The sequence below is a fragment of the Tamandua tetradactyla genome, chromosome 18 (genome assembly GCF_023851605.1).
Source record: "Tamandua tetradactyla isolate mTamTet1 chromosome 18, mTamTet1.pri, whole genome shotgun sequence".
Classification (NCBI taxonomy): Eukaryota; Metazoa; Chordata; class Mammalia; order Pilosa; family Myrmecophagidae; genus Tamandua; species Tamandua tetradactyla.
In genome coordinates this window covers 36,299,786-36,324,624 of record NC_135344.1, presented here as the reverse complement: position 1 = coordinate 36,324,624, position 24,839 = coordinate 36,299,786, and the positions used below count along the sequence as shown (strand labels likewise).

General features: G+C 34.3%; 1 protein-coding gene and 1 pseudogene across 11 annotated transcripts in view; one reads left to right on the top strand and one right to left on the bottom strand.

Moving 5' to 3' along the window:
* Nucleotides 1-24,839, bottom strand: part of PIAS2 (protein inhibitor of activated STAT 2) — a 189,476-nt gene that overhangs the window by 134,658 nt on the left and 29,979 nt on the right. For 10 of the 11 annotated variants that reach the window (XM_077135545.1, XM_077135542.1, XM_077135540.1 and 7 more), the window contains one exon: nucleotides 11,127-11,601. In XM_077135545.1, coding sequence (XP_076991660.1) covers nucleotides 11,127-11,601 — 475 coding nt within the window. Of the gene's footprint in view, nucleotides 1-11,126; nucleotides 11,602-12,441; nucleotides 12,547-24,839 lie in introns of those variants that run through there. The other variant, XM_077135543.1, reaches the window with a different exon arrangement.
* On the top strand, nucleotides 15,851-16,608 carry LOC143662109 (ATP synthase peripheral stalk subunit b, mitochondrial pseudogene; annotated as a pseudogene).

Below are 24,839 nucleotides of genomic sequence, written 5' to 3'. Positions count from 1 at the left end.
AGTCTCTTAGAATTTAGAATTAACAGTTACACCTCCTGAATATATGTGACTGCTGTAAGGGCTTACATCTAGGACTCTTTACAATAAGCCCCAACCTGATAAACCATGCTCTTGACTTTAGTTCACCAAATTTTTATAGTATAGTTAGTCCATATGATTGAGGTATGATATTTGTCTTTTTGTTCCCGACATTTCATTCAACAAACACCTCTTAAGGTTCATTCATCTAGTTGTGTGCATCACAACTTCATTTCTTTCTGTGGCCATTCAATAGTCCATTTTATGTATACATCATAGTTCCCCTTTCCATTCCTCAGTCCTTGTACCCTCAGGTCACCTACATATATTGTGGATCACAAACACCGCCGCCAGAAACACCAGCGTGTAAATGTCCATTCATGTTCTCACACTTAGTTTCTCTAGGTACATACTGAGCAACCAGGTTTCAGAATCATATGGCAACCCCATACCTAGCCTTCTGTGAAATCACAACACTGCCCTCCAAGGGGCAAGACCTCTCATTTCCCTACCGACAGTGAACAGGTACATTTCTCTCTCTGCATTCTCTCTACCACTTGTTTCTCCCTGTTCATTTTACACAGTTTTATTCACACATTATACAATCCAGCCTAATTGTATAGACATGCCTTTGCTACCAGATGCTATCTGAAGACATTTCCTTTTCTTCCACACAGAATCCATACCCCTTTCCCAACACCCCCACCTGCTGACATTCAGTTTTGGCATAATGCCTTTGTTATATTCACGGGAAGCAGTTACTGAATGCCCTAGACCATAGGTTACATTGATTGTACTTTTTCCCATATTCTGTTTTCAACACCCTGCTATACTGACATTCATTTGTTCTCTCATGCAAAAATTTGTTTTTATTTGTCAACTCTAAGCTTTCCTACATTATACCGTGTCAATCTTTACCCTCTATCTTTCCTTCTACTTTCATATGTGCCCCCAGTCCTTCTCCCTGTATCATACTCGCATTCAGCTTCATTCAGTGTACTTATGCTATTGCGCTATAATCAGGTGGTATTGTGCTATCCATTTCTGAATTTTTACAAACAGTCCTGCTGTACAATCTGTATTTCCTCAGCACCAATTGTCCAATCTCTATCCTATTTCTATCTTCTGATATGTTCTTAACTTCAATTCTCCAAGTTCACTCAATGTTAATTCTTATTAGTGAGACTATACAGTATTTGTTCTTTTGTTTCTAGCTAATTTCACTCAGTATAAAGTTCTCAAGGTCCATCCACGTTGTTACACGCTTTGTAACTTTATTCTGTCTTACAGCTGTGTAATATTCCACTATATGATACCACAGCTTGTTTAGTCACTCATCCACTGATGGACATGTGGGCTGTTTCCATCTCTTGGCAATTATAAATAATGCTACTATAAACATTGGTGTGTGTGCTGGTTTGAAATGATATATGTACCCTAGAAAAGCCATGTTTTAATCCTAATCCCATTTTGTAAAGGCAGCATTTCTTTTAATTCCTGTTCAGTACTATAAATTTGGAACTGTAATTAGATCATCTCCCTGGAGATGTAATTTAATTAAGAGTGGTTGTTAAACTGGATTAGTTGAGGCATGTCTCCACCCATTTGGGTGGGTCTTGATTAGTCACTGGAGTCCTATAAAAGAGGAAACATTTTGGAGAATGAGAGATTCAGAGAGAGCAGAGAAGGATGACATAGCCACGAGAAGCAGGGAACCCACAAGCCAGCAACCTTTGGAGACGAAGAAGGAAAACACCTTCTGGGGAGCTTCATGAAACAAGAAGCCAGGAGAGAAAGCTAGCAGATGATGCTGTGCTCACCACATGCCTTTCCAGATGAGAGTGAAACCCTGATTGTGTCCACCATGTGCCTTTTCACTTGAGAGAGAGACCCTAAACCTCATCGGTCTTCTTGAACCAAGGTATCTTTCCCTAGATGGCTTAGATTGGACATTTCTACAGACTTGTTTTAACTGGGACATTTTCCCGGCCTTGGAATTGTAAACTAGTAATTTATTAAATTCCCCTTTTCAAAAGTCATTCCATTTCTTGTATATTGCATTCCAGTAGCTAGTAAAAGCTAGAACAGTGTGCAAATGTCCACTTGTGTCCTTGCCCTCACATTCTCTGAAAAGATACTCAGCAATGGTATTGCTGGATCATATGGCATTTCTATATTTAGCTTCCAGAGGAACACCCAACTGCCTTCCACAGTGGTTGTACCATTTTACATTCCCAACAACAGTGGATAAGTGTGCCTCTTTCTCCACATCCTCTCCAGCACATGTCATTTTCTGGTTTTTTGATAATGGCCATTCTAGTGGGTATCAAATGATATCTCATTGTGGTTTTGATCTGCATTTCCCTAATAGCCAGGGAAGTTGAGCATCTTTTCATGTGCTTTTAGGATGTCTGTATTTCCTCTTCTGAGAAGTGTCTGTTCGTATCTTTTACCCATTTTTTAATTGGGTTGTTTGTCTTTTTGCTGTTGAGTTGAAGAATCTCTTTATAAACTCTGGATACTAAACCTTTATCTGATATGTGGTTTCCAAATATTCTTTCCCATTGTATAGGCTACCTTTTTACTTTCTTGACAAAGTTCTTTGATGTACAAAGATATTTAATTTTGAGGAGTTCCCATTTTTTTTTCATCAATGCTCATGCTTTGGGTGTATGATCTAGGGAACCATCTCCTATTACAAGATTTATAAGATCTTTCCCTACATTTTCTTCTAAAAGCTTTATGCTCTTAGCTCTAATGTTTAGGTCTTTGATCCACTTTGAGTTAAGTGTGAGATATGGCTCCTCTTTCATTCTTTTGCATTGGATATCCAGTTCTCCAAGCACCACTTATTCAAGAGACAGCTCTGTCACAGGTGAGTTGGCTTGACCGCCTTATCAAAGATCAATTGTCCATAGATGAGAGGGTCTATATCTGAACAGTTTCTTAAATTCCATTGGTCAGTATAGCATTCTTTATGCCAGTGCCCTGCTGTTTCGACCACTGTAGCTTCATAATCTACTTTTAAGTCAGATAATATGAGACACCCCACTTCATTTTTCTTTCTCAAGATATTTTTAGCTGTTCAGGGTACCCTGTCCTTCCAAATAAATTCGGTTATTGGTTTTTCTATTTCTGAAAAGTAAGTTTTAGGGATTTTAATTGGTATCGTATTGAATCTATAAATCAATTTGGGTAAAACTGACATCTTAGCTATATTTAGTCTGCCAATCAATCAACGATATGCCCTTCCTCTTATTTAGGTCTCCCACAATTTCTTTTAGCAATTTCTTGCTGTTTTCTGTGTATAAGTCTTTTGTGTCCTTAGTTAAATTTACTCCTAAATATTTTATTCTTTTGTTTGCTATTGTAAATGAAACCTTATTCCCGATTTCCTCCTCAGAATGCTCATTACTAGTACGTAGAAACATTACTGATTTTTGGGTGCTGATCTTGTATCCTGCCTGTCACTTTGCTTTATTAGCTTTAGTAGTTTTACTATGGATTTTTCAGGATTTGTGACAGATAATATATTATCTGCCAACAATGAGTTTTACTTCTTCCTTTCCAATTTGATGTCTTTTATTTATTTTTCTTGTCTAATTGCTCTGGCTAGAACTTCAAGCACAATGCTGAATAACAATGGTAACAGTGGGCATCCTTGCCTTCTTCCTGATCTTAGGGGGAAAGCTTTCAGTTTTTCCCCATCGATGATGATGTTAGCTGTGGGTTTTTCATATATTCTCTTTATCATGTTCAGGAAGTTCCCTTCTATTGTGGTTTTGAAGTACTTTCATCAAGAAAGTCCTTTGAAGCACTTATTCTATTTTCTATCAAGAAAGGATGTTGAATTTTGTCAAATGCCTTTTCTGCATCAATCGAGATGATCGTGTAGTTTTGCTGCTTTGATTTGTTGATGTGGTGTTTTACATTAATTGATTCTCTTACATTGAATTATCCTTGCATATCTGGAATAAGTCCCACTTGATCATGGTATATAATTCTTTTAATGTGCTGCCGGATTCAATCTGAGAGTATTTTGTTGAGGTTTTTTGCATCTATATTCATTAGAGAAATTGGTCTGTAATTTTCTTTTCTAATAATATCTTTGTCTGGTGTTAGTATGAGGGCAATATTGGCTTCATAGAATGAGTCAGGTAGCTTTCCCTCCTCTTCAATTTCCTGGACTTTTCTTTTTTGGAAGCTTCTTGATGACTGATTCAATCTCTTTACTTATTATTGGTTTGTTGAGGTTGTCTATATTTCTTCTCAAGTCAATGTTGAGAAGAATGTTGATTCTTCATACCTTTCTAGGAAGTTGTCCATTTCATCTACATTGTCTAGTTTATTAGCATATAGTTGCTCATAGTAGCCTCTCATTATCTCCTTTATTTCTGTGTGGTCAGTGTTAGTCTCCTCTTCCATTTCTGATTTTATTTATTTGCATATATATTGCATATATATATATGTATATGCACATGCACATATATATATATGCAATATAATAAAAAAGACTAAATATAGTCTTTTTCTTTGTGTCAGTCTTTTTATCAGAGAAAATTTTATTTATTTTCTCAAATAACCAACTTGTTTTATTTTCATTTTTCTCAATTTCATTTATTTCTGCTCTAATCTTCGTTATTTCTTTCCTTTCATTTGCTTTCAAGTCAATTTCCTCAATTTTTGCTCTTTCTTCTTTTTTAATATAAGCTTTTACGGCAATAAATTTCTCTCCTAAAACTGCCTTTGCTGCATCCCATAAATTTTGATATGCTGTGCTTTTATTTTCATTCGCCTCATGATATTTACTGATTTCTCTTGTAACTTACTTGACCTACTGATTATATGAGTACATTTTTTTAGTTTCAATATATTTGTGAATTTTCTGGCCCTCAGCCTGTTATTGATTTCCAACTTCATTCCTTTATGATCTGAGAAAGTGTTCTGTATGATTTTTAAATTTTTGAGTTTACTGAGGCTTGCTTTATGACCCAGTATATAGTCTATTCTTGAGAATGATCCATGAGCACTTGGGAAAAATTTGTATCCTGCTGTTACGGCATGTTCTATAAATGTCTGTTAAGTATAATTCAGTTATCAGATTATTCAAGATCTTTATTTTCTTATTGATCCTCTGTTTAGATGTTCTACCCATTGATGAGAGCAGGGAATTGAAGTCTCCAACAATTATGGTAGAGGTGTCCATTTCTCCCTTCAGTGTTGTCAATATTCCCCTCATGTATTTTGGAGCACTATGGCATGATGCATGAATATTTATAATTGTTATGTCTTCTTACTGAATTGTTCCTTTTATTATTACATAGTGTCCTTCTTTGTCTTTTTTAATTGTTTTACATTTGAAGCTGATTGTTCTAGTTTGCAAGCTGACAAAATGTGATCTACTAGAAACAGAATGGTTTTTAAAAAGGGGAATTTAGTAAGTTGCAAGATTATAGTTCTAAGGCTGTGAAGATGTCCAAATTAAAGTAAGGCTATAGAAATGTCAATCTAAGGCATCCAGGAAACGACACCTTGGTTCAAGTTGGCCAGTGGCATTCAGGGTTTCTCTCTCAACTGGAAAGGCACATGGCAAACATGTGACGTCTGCTAGCTTTCTTTCCAGACTTCTTATTTCATGAAACTCCCGTGTGGGCCTTTTCCTTTTTCATCTCCCAAGGTCTCTGGCTGCACGGGCTCTCATGGCTCTTGCAAGCATGGCTCCCTATTAAAAGGCTTCAGTAAGCAACCCCACCTTGAATCGGTAGAGACACATCTCCATGGAAATCATCTAATCAAAAGTTACCATCCACAATTGGGCGGGTCACATCTCCACAGGAACAATAAAAAAGCTCCCACTCAGCAATACTGAATGAGGATTAAAGGACATGGCTTTTCTGGAATCCACAAACACAAACCGGCACACTGACCAAGGAAGTATATTACCTGATAATGATAAAAATTAATCCATTAAAAATAGTTGCTAAGGAAAACTGATGATGTATAAAGTAGGGGAAAAAAGTACCAAAATAGTGTATACAGTATGACTGTTCCTAATGGAAAAAATGATTAAAAGATTATTATACTCTTGCCAAACCCCAACCAAAATCATGCTTGCCAATCCTAAAGAGTAGCTGGAGAATTATATGAGATTCTACAAAGGTTCCATGTACTAGGGTAACTTTCAGAAACCTACAACCTCTCAATGGGCCCCTGGACTGGTTAAGTCCTGAAACGAAAGGGACCAGCCTTTTCAGAACATCAACTAGTTCCATGCCCTTCTCCCATATTATCAACAGCCCCTTCCAACATGAAAAAGTTAGAATGGGAATAGCCCAAATAGCCCTAAAGAGTGGGAGAAAGATCAAAGATGATGGTGGAGTTATACAGGAAAGGTCGGGTTTAAGAAATGAGTATGAATGCTGAATGATTCTATTAATATTTCTTTTAGTCTCCAGTATCTTAGCGCAGTTAGAATAAAAACCTAATATTGTGGAATTATAAACCATATCAAACTCTGAAATCTGTTCTACAACTAACTGTTGCAATGTACTTTGAAATTTATTGCTTTTATGTATATATGTTATTTTTCATAAAAAATGAGAGAGTATAACAAACAAGATAGGGTTTAACAAATGAGCATGACTGCTAAATATATTGATACTTCTTTTGGTCTCCAGTGTCTTGGAACAACTAGAAGAAAGAATGAAAACTCGTGGAACTGTAACCCATACCAAACTTTAAAATCTGTTCTATAACTGCCTGTTAAAATGTACTTGGACATTTATTGCTTTTTTGTATGCATATTATATTTCACAATTAAAAAAACATTAAAAAAAAAGATTACTATACTGATTCTGCTTCCAACTATCACTGGTATTAACTTCAACTTGACATCCTAAACTACCATAATACCAGACAAAAAATATAAGGCACAGATTTCAGACAACAGGTGGCACAAACCTACAATCCCTAAGAGAAAGCAAATCACACGAAGGCAGTTCCACAATCATCCCAGTAGCCCATCTAGCAACAATCTCCTAAATGCATCATAGTGTGCTCAAATCCAAGCCAAGAGGGGCTGTCCCACAAAGCTAAGGAGTAGGAAACAGAAGTTCAATGTAACTGAAGTGGATGGAATCTTCAGGTGAAGAGTAAGCTACAGAGGGAGCACACCAGGAAACAGCATGAGGGTTCACTCAAGAACCTGGCTGAGGGCTGGGCTGCACATACAATAGGAAGAAACTACCTGAGAATTAGGAAAGAGCAGAGGCTAGCTACAGGGTTGATAACAAAACAGAAACATTAAGGTTGAGCTATGCCGAAGAACACTGAAAGTTCCAGCTGAGCCAGAGAAGAAAAACCTCATTAACGACTAATTCAAACCCCTGGAATCTAACTGAGACAGCATGAAAAGGACATCTAAAAACTAAGAGGGCCATTCCCTAGAGTAAGATCTACTTTAAACACACTATACTGAGATCAAGGTTAAGACCACAACATTAGAAAGGCTTGGAAAACACTGCATTACAGAGGTTTGGAAAATGACTATACATGCAAAGAAATGGGAAAAGTGATGCATAGCAAAGAGAAAAAGCAATCAATGGAAAACAACTCTTAGATGGCCCAGCAGGTTCTATAAATATCCCAAACAATATGTTTTCAAAGAATTTAAGAGATATATGCTTTTAATGGGACTGTCAATAAACAACTAGAAATTACACACAAGAAAAAAAATTGGGGGGAAATTCTAGACTCAAAAAATTCACTAACATAAAAACTGTGCTGGAGAGAATTAACTGAATAATGAGTAAGGGCAATTAAAAAGAGGTCAATAGAAAATTTCCAATCAGAACAATATAAAAATGATTGTAGAAAAGTGAACAGAGCCTTAAGGACCCATAGGACAGTATCAAAAGATCTAATATAGGTACAAATTGGGTCCCAGAAGAAGAGAAAAAAATTGCAGGAAAAATGACAGAATATATCCTTTTGATGGAGGAAAAAAGTACAGACCAAACCACAAGAAGATAAACACAAGGAATACTACCTAGTTACATCACAAACTTCTGAAAACCAAGGATGGATGCAAACGTTTGAAAACAGCCAGAGAAAAAGGACATATTACATTCAAGGGAACCCCGATATGAATCAAGGCTAACTTCTCATCAGAAGCAATGTAGCCTGAACATCATGCTATGATATCTTCAAAGGGTGAAGGGAAAAAACTGTCAAATGAGAATTCAGTACCCTTCAAAAACAGAGTCAAATAATGACTATACAGATAAATAAAAGCTAAGAGGATATTTTGCCAGGAGACATGCACTTCATAAAATATAAAAAAGGAAATTATAAGGCTAAAAAAAAGATATGAAATTAAACCCAGACCTTAGAAAAAAAGCACCACAAACAGTAAACAACTGGTAAATGTAAAATAATGTTTTTTTCTTCTTGTGATTTCCTTAAAAAGATAACTATTTCTAGCAAAAATTATGGCATTGAAAGGCAGGATTTATAACATAGGTCAAGTACAAGATATAACGGCAAAAAAAACCCTGAAAGAATGGGTAAATAACTGCTCAACAGCTGTGTTTCTTGCTTCTTCCTGCCACAAGACCTTTAGTGAATTCATCAGCGTGAACTCCAGTATTCGAGGCCCTGTCTTAACAATTGTGTCAATTTAACCAGAAAAGTCCCCACAAACCATGAGACTTAACATTTCAAAATGGAATGCTTTCACATTGAGCATATGCAATATACGTGCACAATTTATAGGGCTTATTAGTAGTTCAGATTGTGCTTATTAGTTTTCTGACACACTTTATTGGCTGACAAATTTTCAATCCAGAATATAATCACAAACAATCACACTGTTTTTAAGGAAAAATTAATCTGCTCCATCACTGCATACCATAACTAGATTCTAGGAATTTACAGCAACAAAAAGTGTTGCATACCCTAGCAAAATGTAATTTGTAATGATACCAACAGTTTTTAGAAAAGTCAACCCTATAATAGAAGAACAGCAAAAAGCAAAGCGAACTTGCCATAAGGTCTATTAGCTAAACTACCATTTTATACAGATCATGAGAAAGAACGGCAGATGTAAAGTAGAAGCATCCAGGTTTTGCAATTTATCTCTCACTATTAGGGTCTATAATGTGAGATTAGAAAACCAACTCTGTATACATTTCATGATCTTCTCTGAAATACCTTCCATTGTAACCACTACCCCACAGTCCCTCTTATCTTCTGTCCTTAGTCATATTACTGAGGATTCTCTTGAGATAGGGTCACTTAAGCATATCACAATTCCGGATCTTTTTCATAATACACATGTGATGGTTAGACTCATGTGTTCATTTGGCTGGGTAATGGTGCCCAACTGTTTGGTCAAGTAAGCAATGGCCTGCAACTGTGAGGACATTTCATGAACTTAAATCATCAGTAAGCTGAATATATCATGGCTGATTATATCTACCATTAACTGAGAAGACTGCCTTCAGCAATGACAGTTTATCCAGTCTGCCGAAGGCTTTTAAAGAAGAAGTGATGAAGAGCAGTCAGAAGAGAAACCTGTCATCTCTACTTCAGCTGACCAGCTTCTCTCCTGGGGACTTCATTAAAAAAACCTTCATCAGAGATTCCAGCTTGCAGCCTGCCCTATCGAATCTAGACTCGTGCATCTCCACAGTTGTAAGACAATTTTTCTAAACCTCATAATATTTATGCATATCTCCTGTAATTCTGTTTCCCTACAGAGCCCTGATTAATACAACATCCAAAGAAATACATTTGCAATAATTGCTGAGAAAGAAATAAGTAAATGAACCATGGTATTGTGCACTGGTATAAACCAAAAACCATGTTACAGGGTAAGGAATAGAAAATTAATTATGCAAACATTTTACCCAGATAAATGAACCTGTGAAAAGGGTTAAAGACGAAAGTAAAATTATAAAAGAAAAACAACTGACTAATAAATACTTAATATGTTTCCTCTCATTGGTTTTAAAAAAAATTTTTAATTTGTTTTTAATAATATCTGATGCAGGCAGAAAAAATACACTTTGCTTGTGTTATTTAAACTGACACAGCAATTCTGGAAACCAGTTTTACAATATATTATCAAGGGTTTAAAATGACCATACCTTTGATTCAGTAATTCTACTCATAAGACTTTGTAAAAGAAATAATAAAATGTGAACAAACACTACATTCTTCTTATAGTAACATAAATATAATAATGGGGATGGTTAAAAGGCATTACTCTACCTACCTGGCTCAGTTTTATGAAAAAGAACATTTAAAGCAAGGAGAAAAGACCGGAAAAAGCATACCACCTTTGGTCTGCCACCAATTAGCCAGCCCTGTCCCTCAAAAATTCCTTGCCGTTCAACCTAGATATACTGCAATACAATTGTATATGAAAGGAGAAAGGAACATTGATGTATTTAAGAATTTCCAAATTACTTTAAAGAAAAGGGGTTTTCCCCAGGTGAAAGAAAATTTCCCAAATTAACTATGAAATTATAATTAAGCAATTTATTTCACCAGAAAATCAAATACCTCAGTAAATAATTTCATTAGGCATAAAATTTATTTCATGGCAACACAAAAGCCATCAAGTTAGGTATTAAAAACAAATTTAAGTCATATGTATCATCTTTTATTAATATGCTAAATTTTCTCAAATTTCTGAGCAGCTGATGGATATTAAACAAAAAGCAAAAAAAAATCTGTCAAATTCTCTATGATACTTTAAAAATTAAACATGAAAGGTTAATTTTATAGGAAAGCAGTTTAAAAGGTATGGTAAACATAAACTAAACTTCTTTGTAGGACTATCGGAATGCAAGCAATAATAAAGATTTGTGTTATTTCCATCCATACAGAAGCAATGTGAGTTCTAAACCATAAGAAGGAAAAAAGCTTAAATAATTTAAATTAAGTTTTGTATTAGATTTCAGTCATGGTTGTGAACACTTTATCTGCATAGTTAAACATTTAGCATTAATGCCACAATTTTATCACATTAACAGCAAATCAATCAATAGCTGAAGGCTTCTTGCTTTATTTACCCTCTTGTCCAAAAGAAATTGATTTCTTACCTAAACTCGTGGGCTTGATGAGAACATCAAGGACGTCATAAAAGGGCAGGTTTTTTAACTGCACATCAGGATGGACAGGAGGAATTGGGGGAGATGGCTGCTGCATCTCAAACGTAGGTTTAGTATCTTGAAGAAGAACAGAACCAACAGGAGAAGACGGTGAGTGAGATGCAACTGAAGTGGAAGGTAATGAATGGATTCCAGCTATGGCCAAGTCAGGTTCTACAGGTGATGAGCTACCATCCAAATTGAAGACTGATGATTTTATTGTGGATAAATCAGAAAGTCCTTCAAGAGTCCGTGGGTATCGGCGTCTATACAATTCTCTGATTTTAATCTGAACAGCAGGGCTGCAGCCACTCTTCAATAAATGCAAAGCCCTCATCAGAAGGTCATGTTTGCGTCCACTTTTATTCCGTCCAGCAAAGCCTAGTAACACTTGGAGTTCAGACACCCTAAAACTAGAAACCATATTCTGAAAAGAAAGAAAAAATGAAAATAAGCCAATAATTACCCTCAAGATTATAAAACTATCTAAAATATATTGCAAAATCTGATTTTTTCAGCATTCTATCAACTGGCATATGCTAATAAACCAGCATTTTCACACATCATTTAGAACTCTTACTGTTTATAAGGCCTGCTCCACCCTGAATCATATTCATTTAAATTATGTTAACTATATTTTTCTGTATCCTTAATTTTGGTACTCTACAGTCTATTTGTTTCTATTAACCACCTCATATTTAACTACGCTCAAGTATAAACCTATGTGTGCTTTATGACTATGAAATCTATGACCAATGAAAATACTCTTCTTCAAAACTAATCCCTACCAAAACACGATGATGTAATGCTTGCTAGAGAATTATCACCTATTAACGGAACAAAAAACAATTAGATATTTTTTACAATTTTGCATGTAAAAGTTCTAATACTGAGAAGTAAATCTACAAAATCAAGGTAGAATTTTGATCCAAAACCCAGAGTTGTCACCCCCATTCAAGTATTAAGAAACAGAAAACATAATAAGAAAATAAGGATATTTTTAAACATTAAAACTAAAAATTATGTATATCTTATTTAGTGGTCAAATGATTAAATTCCCAGCTAGACAGCCAAATGAGAAAAAGACCTATGAAGAGCACAGAAAGGAGTAGTCACAAATTACAAAGGGCAAGATCCCCTCCAAACCACTTTACCACTCATTGAGTATAAACTATTCATTCTTGGATGTAAAACTAAGGTTAATAGTTCCTGCTTCCCCTCTCACCTCCTATTTATTAAAAAAAAACTAATAAATATTTTTACCCACCTGCTGCCTCAGGAATCCATGTACTTAGTGATTTCCAGTCAATTTTGAACTGGAAAGTAAACCACACTTGAGTCAGATTTACCTGTACTGCCTCACATGTGCCATCTAGCAAAAAAATAAAATAAGACCTATAACTAGCCAAAAGCCCTTTTCAGGAAAACCCACCCTAAGCAATCAATCAAGGTGACCCCCTTTCTGTTAGTACGGCTTCAGATTTCCCCAACCCTCCTCCTCAGTGGTACACATACCACACCTGCCTGGGATTCCATCTTAACTTGTTCTTCACCTCATCAGAGTGCCAGTGCCGGCAGAACCCAATAGCTAGCACTGCTCCATAATTTCTGTTTTGCACTTCTAACTCTTAATGATAGTCACAGAAACAAACCCCATTCGGCTTTTAAATAGTTATCAGGAATAATACTTGCTAGTTTACTAAAATACAAACAAAATTTTTTAAAAATCAAAGTAATCTATATATAAAAATACCAAAGGATGTACCACACTATATGGTAATTCTATTCCATGTACTGTATTTTATGTCTCCATGTTTCATATAGTAAAAATCAGAGAAAATTAAGATGCAATCCAAACAACTATTTTACGCTAAATCAGCAGTCCATTGTAAATAAATATGAACCAGATATATAATTTCAAAATTTCTAATAGCAACATTAAATTAGAAAAAAATTAAATTAATTTTAGTGTTTTTAACACAATTCCTCAAAAATATCATTTCAACATAAAAATATCAAAGAGATAATCTTTTGTACTAAGTCTCCAATATTTGGTGTATATTTTACGCTTACATGGCAAATCTCGATTCGAACTAGCCACAGTTGACATGCTTAAGAGTCACGTGTGACTAAGTGGCTGGCTACCAAATTGGGCAGTACAGCTCTAAATTATATTCTAATAACAACATATATTACAATGCCATAGTCATTATATTTCCACTCACTTCATTTCCTCCATATGTAAGATGAAGATATTATTTTATTTATCTTATCCCCTATGCTTTGGACAAGGATGGAAAACAAGAAAATATTTCCCTACCTCATTACACACTAGTTACAACTTTTTTATCACTCAAGGTTTCCTGCATAAGAAGGCCTGTGACAACTTCTCAGGAAGTGTATTTCCAAGCAATGAATGCAACACATCTTTCCTAAAGTCCTAAATTTTAATAAACACTTCAAGTGAGGTATGCTTATATTACAGTAGCATAAGCAACAATAAATCATGGAAAACACTAATACCAACAAAGGAAGTCTTCCTAGAGACCAGACTAGCTCAAGTTTCATTACTTTACTCCTTCCTCAAACTTACTTTCAGTTTAAGGACACTTGTTTTACAGAATGACAAAACAGAGCACAAAGTTACCCTAAGCATGGCTCTCAAAAAGGAATTTCTGGGAGCTCTCATATAACATATTTGTAATGGTCACATTATTTGACAAAGGAGACTAAAACAATCAACTCTATTACCTCTGGTAAATATGGAAAAAAAATGGAAGAAATAGATAATGGCTTAGAACTATGAATATGAAATTCTGGATTCCAAAACAAGAGATTAAATCCCTGTGGTGTGAGGAAAGGAAAGGAAACAACAGAAATGGGACAGTCTTTGAAGTGCAAAATTATATGAAATTAAGTTTTACCAGATAAATATTCTAAAATATAATGTCTTTGATATTCAATGGAGTCTCAAAGCTCCAGTGATCAGCTGTGGGTGAAGTCCTGACAAGACTCAGGACCTTGGGATAGGCACTTCATCCACCTGGTCATCATTTCCTTTTTTCTTTTTTTAAATTATTCTTTATTTAGCACTAGTGTTAAGATATCCTCAAAGGAACTTACAAGGCTCAAATTCTACGAATATGTTTTTCTGGCAAAAACTTGCTGGGTTCTCATTTCTTCTTAAAGTAACATCTATTTTTTTTATACTCAAGTCCTCAAGCAAATTTCAGTTCTACCTACAGTGAGTGGTGTTAAGCAAAATAAAATGACCACTTGCATTGGATGTTGCTAAGAGAAGACCCCTTTCCAAGAAGGGCTTTTCTAGGGGAGAAAAATACCCTTACTTGCTGAGATTTCCTGGGGGATAAAAAGAAAGAAAAAAAAAAAGGAACATACCCTGCAAGTCTACTGATAAGCAACACCTGGTGACAAAAAGTTTACTCTAGTAGAGAAAGCTCATCAAAATGGAGCTTATCATATTGATCAATGTAAATCTGCTCCCCACATTGTAAGAGCCTCCCTCTACATAAAATGCAAACTTAATGACAGCCAATAAGAACATTTCCTCACTGGCTTCCATGTTCTCCCTAATAACTTTCCCTTTCCACTCCATCAGCTGAGCTCCCTTCTATTTTCTCAATGGGATGATGTCTGATTCATGAAATACAATGCAAGCTGAAAGTGCTACATATATATATACATAATGTTAGAAAACATCTCATCAGTATGTAAATAATATTAACTGCAAGTAGTCAGCAATAAGTAAACACATTTCCCTGAGACTCTTCTTCAACTCTTAAATGTGAGAAAGAAATTGCAAAAAAAAAAAACCTAGAAATGGGGAAACTCTAATAGTTCAGAAGTCGTGGTAAACATTTAAACAAATTTTGTAGATTCCCCCTCTGCTATGATGTATAACACAGGGCGGGGGCAAGAGCTGCTGAGGAAAATGACAAATAACTATTAATTCTGCCTATTCCAGCTACAATACCAAAACAATTATGCCTTCATTTATAAGTATGACTGGATAATGAGTAAACGTCCGAAATAAATACGAACATAAAAGAGTGACCAAGCTGTTGTCATAATGGAAATTAACATGGTAAATTTAAAGGACATCTCATTTCTAACTACTCGAAATTTCAGACATCAAAGGAGGTCCCAATTTCTGGCCCTGTATTCCTATCAAATCATGTATTCCCTATAGTGAGACCTCAAGTTCTCTCTTTCTTGCATTTCCTGGTAATCCTAGGCCAAAGAACTAAAATGAAAGTCAACTACTTAAAAGAAACAATAAAGAGAACATCATATTTCAGAATCTATAAAATAAGCCAAAGCTTGAAAGAACATCTGCCTAAATACTATTTAAAATAAATTATTTATTCAAGATGCAAAGGGTAACAAAATAAACCAAAAGAAAATAGGGTAAAAGCAAAAAACCCATGAATCAAAAGGCAAAATGCAGAAAAGAAAGAGTAGCATTTGTAAAGTCTGATGCAAAAAATGGAAAGAAAACAAATGCACAGTTTTAAAAATGAGAAAAGGACATTAATGATGACAAATTTCTTTAAACTAAGAGAACAGCATAATGCAACTTTATTCAATAACTTAAAAAGCTAGATTAAAGTTATTTCCCAGGGATACTAAGACCACTGCCTGGACCCTCACTGACCATGCGGTCCCAAGTGGTACTTTCTGCCACTGCCACAGCAGCCTCCTCATTGAAGAATGCAGCCCTCCTAAGTCCAGGAGTATTACAGGCAACAACAATCTTTCATACAAAGCAGCCAAGTTTTGCCCCTCTACCACCTCTTCCTGAATATGGAGGAAAAGTTTACTTAAGGCTGATCTTTGAGGAATTCTTCCGGTTCCTTTTTCCTAAACTGGTGTCACAGGACCCTACATGCTTGGAACTGGGTTCATCCTGTATTTTTCATCCAAAGAAATATACGTGAGTGCCCCAGACACCCTCTCTACCTTATCAACAGTACAGTTGTTCATGTATGCAGTTAAAAAATATGGCACCTCTATTAGACAATTTGCTGATAATCTCAGTGAACAAATAATTGCCCAACTAGAAGAGATAAAAAGCAGGCTTCCAACAAAAACATCCAAGATGTGATTGACTTCAAGAAATCACAGCAGAAGCACCATTACATTTTTGATGTCCAGAGGAGTAACACTGCTATAGCCTTGGAGGTTACTTACCAATAACAGCTGCATAGAGTATAGAAAGAAGTAAAGAATCGCCTGGACAACAGATCTCTGTGCAGAATATGATGCATCGAAAGAAGCAAGAGCACATGAAAAACTGGGTGGAGAAGCATTTGGTACAGAACATCTCAACACAATGGAAAAAGAGACAGCTGCCAAGAGCACTGCAGATCTAAAGCTGCTTGCAAAAAAGGCTCAATCACAAGCAGTTTTATAAATGCATCTATCCCAGTTGAGACAGCTAGAAACAGTTGACCACCTAAATAAAAGAGTTTATATAACAAAATCTTTGTGTATTGCTGTCTACTGAATTTAGTTTACCCTAAATAAAAATGAAAAATTTGTATATGGCATGGTAAGAGAATAAGGCAATCTAGTAGGACAGTAAAAAAAAAAGTGATTTCCTAGAAAATACAAATTCCTCAAGTTGACTCAAGAAAAAATATATTACTTTTGTCCCTCTCCAACTCCCATAAAATCTACCCAGACAAGATAGTTCGTTGAATAAATACTTCAAAATCTTCAAGGAAAAGACAGAATTCTGTTCTTAAAACTGTTCAGGAAAATAAAAGTCAGAGTCAAATATATGCTAGGAAGCAAACATGAAAAAACGTGTTGAACACAAAACAGAAAATTGAAGAACCATGCAAACTGCTTGTTTTCAAACTTTTAGCAGGGAAATTCATTCCATCTAACCAAAATTTTAGGCAAAAACCTGGTGAATTAGGGGAGCTCTGTATTTTGTCTCATTTTCCAAGATGGATCATAAGGATGCACTAAAAACAAAACAAAACAAAAAAACAACACACACAATTTATAAACCAACATTAACATGTTAACGTCTGTTATGAATGTGTACACCCAAAAGTCTTCAATGTAACCAAATACAGTTTATTCTAGGTATGTAAGAATGGCTTAGCATAAATTCAATAAATTACTTGGTTAAGATGATCTCTACCTTATGTTAAGAGTCACATACTGAAATACTTATGGGAAAATTATATGATGTTTGGGATTCCACTAAAATATTTGGGAGGAATGGGTATGGACATAAATGGAAAAAAGCTGATACTGATGAAGCTAGGTACTGGGTGCATAGGACTTCATTATATTAATCTCTCTAACTTTGCCTATGTTGGAAAAATGATATAATAAAATGTTCATCTGAAAAAGGATATCTGGGTATGGGGTATATGGGTGCTCTGTAATATCTTTTCAACTTTTCTATAAACCTAACAGTAATATAAAATTATAATTTAATTAAATTAAAACAAGTTAGTTTATTTGAAGGTGGGGGATGGGAGGCTATATTGTCATCTAAACACATTTCTCATAAAATGAACACAGGTTCTCTGGGAAAACAGCTGACTGTAGGTCTACCTGGGTAGAAAATGCATGAGATGAACCTAGAACATTTTATCAAACTGGAAAGCAAAGAAGTTACCAAAGGCTACTGAGGTCTTGTCAAAACATAGGATGGAAGCAGCTAAAAGGCTCCTAGTGCCAAAGATGGGACAATTTTTCACCCTCCTCTCCCCAAAAAAAACAATACCAAAGATTCAAACATATCAATTTTTAAAACTTCAATCATTCAAAAATACTTTTAAAAAATTGCTGCTCTCCTTTACAGAATGTTAGGGAACCAATTCATTATTACTATAAATGCTGATAAAGGAAGGGAAATAATACAAAAATATTTGTTGGTCCAAGAAAAACCATATAATCATTTGAATAAATGCACTAAGGACACTAATAATATTCTATTCATTCCTGATAAAACCTCTCAATCAAGAGGAAAAGAAGCAAACTATTACTATGATAAATGATATTAGAGATCAACAAAAGATAGCAATCATACGTAAAAATGAAACACTAGATCATAAAGTCAAGATCTACAAAATGTACAATATGTTTTGTCAGTCAACATTATTCCAAAGATTCCAGGCAATACAACAAAGCAATAAAAATTTTTAAAGTGCTATTTACTATTACAAATGACATTTTCACTGGAAATATAACAAAATCCACTACTGGTTTATCATAAAATCAATAATAAAAGGTCAACAAAATTTGAATTCTCTACATGCCACACAGATTTTCAAATGGCCAATAAAGAAAGACAATGTTTGAAAATATCTAAGTAGTAAAATACAAAGTACAAAGGAATGAATTAAAGAATTTTGCAAGAACTACAGTAAACAAAACCAAGAAAACAAAACAAAACAAAAACATCCCTTCTGAAAAACTAAGGAAAGATGTGTACAAATTGAGCTTCCCCACCTCGGGGATTCCTGATGATCTCATAGACATTAGGAACTACCAATTTAATAAACCAAGACCTTGATCTTAGGGTTTGCCTTTATGAAACTTATTCCTGCAATGGAGAAGCTAAGCCTACTTATAATTATGCCTAAGAGTCGCCCCTAGAGACCTCTTTGTTGCTTAGATGTAGCCACTCTATCTAAGCCAACTGGGCAACTGAACTCACTGCCCTCTCCCCACTATGTGAGACATGACTCCCAGGGGTGTAAATCTCCCTGGCAATGCAGGACACGACTCCTGGGAATGAGAAAACCTTCTTGACAAAAGGGGGAAGAGAAATGAAACGAAGTTTCAGTGGCTACTAGATTTCAAATAGTCCTGAAGTCATTCCGGAGGTTATTCTTAGGCAGTATATAGTATCTCTTTTCAGTTTTTGGTGTATTGGAGTAGCTAGAGGGAAATACTTGATACTATTGAACTGTAATCCAAAAACCTTGATTCATAAAGATGACTGTATAACAACTATATAGCTTTTAAGGTGTGACCATGTGATTGTGAAAACCTTGTGACTAACACTCCCTTTATCCACTGTACAGACAGATGAATAAGAAAATAAAGATAAAAAAAAATAATGAAGGTGGGAGGTGTGGGATGTTCCAGGTATTCTTTTTTACTTTTACTTTCTTCTTTCTTTTTTTTGAAGTAATTAAAATGTTCAAAAACCAATTGTGATGATAAATGCACTGCTATATGATGATACTGTAAACCACTGATTGTACACTTTAGATGAGAGATAATATGTACCAATAAAATTGTATTTTAAAAAAACACCAACACAGGACATAAAAGTAGCTTTGAATAAATTGAGAAACATTTCATGTTACTAGGTAAAAGCAATGAATACTTTAAAAAGTCACTTCTCTCCAACTTAATTAAATATTAAATAAAATTCCAATGGATGACAAAATGAGTGGGAGAATTTGACTGATCAAAATTACAATAAGGAATTAAATAAAATACATAATATGGCAAGTGCTAATGAATGGAAAATATTGAGGGAAAAGAAACAGGAAGTGAAGAGGTAAAGGACATGCAGTTTAAAGAGGTAAGGCCTCACTGAGAAAGTAACAGCCAAACAAATTACTGAAATGAGCAAAAAAGTCACGGATATCTGAGGAAAAGGTATTTCAAGGTTTCTGAAAAGAATCATATTTGGGTCCATTTACCTGTCTACCATTTTCAGTTTTCTAGCTCAATTTTTATCCGTTTTAATTCCCTCCTACTACATGTATGTGACCTTTTATGTTGTTTTCTAATTTCTTAAATATGTACATAGTTAGTCTGCTTTATTTTTTATTAATAAAATCTTCCTCTGATTCAGTTTTAACTATGCCCCTTAAAAAAAATTTTAAAAAGGCATTCCAAGGCCTAGTTAACAGAAGGTGCAAAGTCCCTGAGGTGGTAAATAGCCTCACACATGAGAGGAAAAGTGAAAAGCCCACACTGCTGAACCAGAATCATTTAGGAGAATAAGTATTAAGTGAGTATTTCTACCAATATACCTCATGAATATAGATTCAAAAAGCCTTAACAAATATTGCCAAACAGAATCAGCAATATATGATAACAGTAATACATTATGGACCAAGTGTGAGAAATCAATCAATATAACATACCATATTAATAGCCTAAAAAAGAAAACCATATGATCATATTAATTGATGTAGAAAAAAACGCTTGACAAATTCAACCCCCATACATGATTTAAAAAAAAAACACAAAACTCTCAGAAAAATAGGAAAAACAGGGAGAGGAACTTTCTCAACTTGATAAAGAGCACCCCTACCAAAAAAAAATAAAAACACCACAAAAATACTACAGCTACCATTATACCCAATGGTGTAAGACTGAATCTTTTCTCCAAGTCAAGAACGAGGCAAGGATATCTATTCTTAGTACTTATTCAACATAGTGCTTAAAGTTCTAGTCTGTGCAATGAGAAAAGAAAAGCACACAGGTCAGAAAGGTAAAAAAAATGCAAGTATCCATATCCAAATAAAAATCCCAAGGAATCTAAAAACAATTTCTAGAAGTAATGAACTTACTGAGCTAGTGAATTCAGCAAGATCACAGGATACAAGATCAATACACAAAAACCAATCACATTCCTACATACTAAACAATGAACACATGAAAACCAAAATTTTAAATATAATACCATTTACAACCCTCCCAAGAAAATGAAATACTTGGGTGTAAAGCTAATGAAACATGCATATACAAAACTTGTTTACTGCGAATAATAAAATACTGACAAAGAAATTTAAGTTCTAAATAAATGGAGAGAGAATATGTTCACGGACTGGAAGGCTCAACAAATAAAGATGTCAATTCTCCCCCAAACTGACACACAGTTTTAGCATAATTCCTATTAAAATTCCAAGCAAGATGTTTTTGTAGATCTAGACAAGATTATTCCAAAATCTATATGGAAAGGGAAAGGAACTAGAAGAGCTAAAACAATTTTGAAAATTAACTTGAAATAGATCAGACTTACTAACATAAGAAAAAAAAAACTTTTAGGGAAAAAAACAGAAGAACGTCTTTGGGTTCAAAGGCTAGGCAAAGAATTCTTACACTTGATGCTAAAATCAACATCCATAAAAGAAAAAATGACATACTGATCTTCACCAAAATTTAAAAACTTTGCTCTACAAAAGACTCTGTTTAAACTGATGCAGAGACAGTTAACAGACTGAAAAAAAGTATTTCCAAGTCACATATGCAGCAAAGGACTAGTATCTAGAATATATTTAGAATTCTCAAAACTCAACCTAGAAAAAAACAATCCAAGTAGAAAAAGTAAAAGAGACATGAGAATGTTCTGGAGAAGTTAGAAGGAAAAATCTGAGATGATAGTATGGTAGCCCACGAAAAACTCTGGAATCTGTCCTGTAACTATTTGTTGAAGAGTGCTTTGAAAACCATTGCTTCTTTCTTTCTTTGCTTTGTATATACATGTTATATTATACAATTTTAAAAGGTTTTAAAAAATGGGGTGTGCTCACATATAAAAATGCATACATTAAAAAGATTTTGAAGATGAAAAAAAGACATTTTACTAATGGGTTATATACATGGCAAACAAGCATATGAAACTTTATTCAACATTATTAGCCATTAGAGAAATGCAAATTAAAAGCTCAATGAAAGATCACTACATAACTATCAGAAAAATAGTAACACCAAATGGATGCAAAGAAACAATCATTTATGCACAGCTGGTGAGGACGTAAAATGGTACAACTACTCTGGAAAACAGTTTGACAATTTTTTTAAAAATTAGATGCAACTACCATAACTCAGCAACTGCACTACTGGGCATTCGTTCCATAGAAATGAAAATTTATGTTAAAAAAAAAAACACATGGGGTGCACTGGTAGTTCAGTGGTTAGAATGCCCACCTTTCATGTGGGCGACCTGGGTTTGATTCCTGGACCATGCACCCCCCCCCAAAAAAAAAAAAAAAAAAACACAACACATGTCCATGAATGTGTTCAGCAGTTTTATTTGTAACAGCCAAAAAGTATAAATGACCCAGATGTCCTTCAGCAGCCAATGGTTAGACAAACAATAATAAATGCATACTATGGATACCACTCAACCCTAGGTATAGTGTTTATATACCTCTAAGAATTTCCAGAGCAATATACTGAATGAAAAAAGCTAAATCCCAAAGGTTATATACTATACGATACCACTTATATAACAGTCTTGAAAAGACAAAATCATAGAAATGAAAAACAGATTAATGGGCTTCAGATGTTCAGGAGGGATAGTGAGTGTGACTTTAAAAGGGAGACACAAGAGATTACTGATAATGAAAATGTTCTGCATCTTCACTGTGTCACTGCCAACATCTTGGTTTTGATATCATGGTATAATTTGGAGGATGTTATCACTGGGAGGAACTGGGTAGAGAGTACATGGTGATATACTCTCTGTATTATTCCTTATAACTGTGAGTAAATCAGTGATATCTAAATAAAAAGTCTAATTTAAAATGACAAAGAACAAGACTATCAGATCAGATTTAAAAACAAAAAAGTCAGTGACAATATATTCACAAGGGATACAACTAAAAGAATGTAAAAGTGTGGGAGGGGAGGAGGAATAAAAACCAGACAAAATTAAGTGACCAACAGAAAAAGAATTACATCAAGCAATAGTATATTTAAGACAAAAAAAAAAAAATCCTGTACATAGAGGCACTACAGAGTAAAAGTTTCAATAAATAGTAAATTTAAATTTTCATCTACTAGGAGCTTTTAAGTATATATAAAAGAAAATTAACAGAACTATAAGGAAAAACTGAAAATCAAGCATTCTAGTAAAAATCAACATACCTCTACTCAAAAAAAAAAGATAAGATTTGAACAACATAACTAACAAGCCTAACTACTGAACATATATAAAACCTTTCACTAACTAATGGAAAGTTAATATTCTCTTCAAGTACAAACAAAAATTATAAAAAACTGACCACATGGTTTCAACTGATTTCAAAGAACTATTATAAGACTGACCTTGTTGCCAAACCACACGTTTGGAATTTAAACTTTTAAATAACTCACAGATTAAGGAGTTCACAGAGGAAAATTGAAAAATACTCAAAGGGAAAAATAATGAAAATACTACACATCAAAAACAGGTAATGCCTTATTCACTGCTGGTGGGAATGTAAAATGGTACAGCCACTGTGGAAGATGATTTGATAGTTCCTCAGAAAGCTAAGTATAGAGCTGTCTTACAATCCCAACAATTCTGCTACTCAGTATATTCAGAAGATCTGAAAACAGGGATGTGAACAGACATTTCATAATGATGTTTTAGCAGCATTATTCACAACTGCCAAAAGATGGAAACAACCCAAGTATCCATCAACTGATGAATGGATTAAAAAAAAAAAACCGTGGTATATACATATGATGGAATATTATTCAACAATAAAAAGGAGTAAAGTCCCAAAGCATGCAACAACATAGATAAACCTTGAGGACATTATGTGAAGTGAAATGAGTCAGACACAAAAGGACAAATATTGTATGATCTCACTAACATCAGCAAATTAGAATATATAAACTAAAAACATAAAATCTAGAATATAGGTTACCAGGAGTTAGAATGAGGCTAGAGAATGGGTAGTGGTTGTTAAATATGTGCAGAATTTTTGACTAGGTTGAACTTAAACGTTCAGAAATGGATAGAGGTAGACATTATTATGAGCATAATTAAACTGTGAATTGTGTGTGAATGTAGTTGAAAGGGGAAGTTTAGAGTCAAGTATGTCACCAGAAGCAAAGGTAGTGGTTAAAATATGGGAATGTATAACACAGTGAATCTTGGGACGGACAGGGACTGTGATTAATAATACAAATATTAAAAGTTCTTTCATGAACTAGAACAAATGCATGACACTATGACAATGAATTAATGGTAGAGTCGGATATGGAGGGAAAACATACCTACTGCAAACTATGGACTACAGATAATAGTGATACCTTAATATTCTTTTGTAACCAGTAACAAATGTACCACACTAATACCTGGGATCAATTATAGGGGGTAAAACGGTATGGGATGTTCTGGGTTTTCTTTTTTCTTTTTTTTGGAGGGAGTAACGAAAACGTTCTTAAATTGTGATGATCAGTGCACAACTATGTGATAATACTGTAAGTAAGTCACTGATTGTATACTTCGAATGGATTATATAGTTAGTGAAGATTAAGTAAAATTGCATTAAAAAAATCGAATGATGTAAAAAAATAAGAAACACAAAAAACTGGATAATGCAGGAAACAAAATACACAGAAATTTACCATTTTACATGTCTATACTAAAAATGCTGAAAATTAATGCACTAAGCATCCCACTTAATAAGAAAAACAGAAAAAAACCCAAAGGAATAGAAGAAAATAAAAAGCAGAAATTAATGTAATAGGAGAAAAATACATTAAAGAATACCAACAAAGCCAAAAAGTTGACTATATAGAAAGATTTTTTTAACTGACAAATTTTTAGCTAAAACTCATCAAGAAATGAAAAATCATTAAAAAATAATAAAAGGGACATTAATACAAAATAAGAGATTAACAACTTTATGCCATAAATTAAAGAATGTGGAT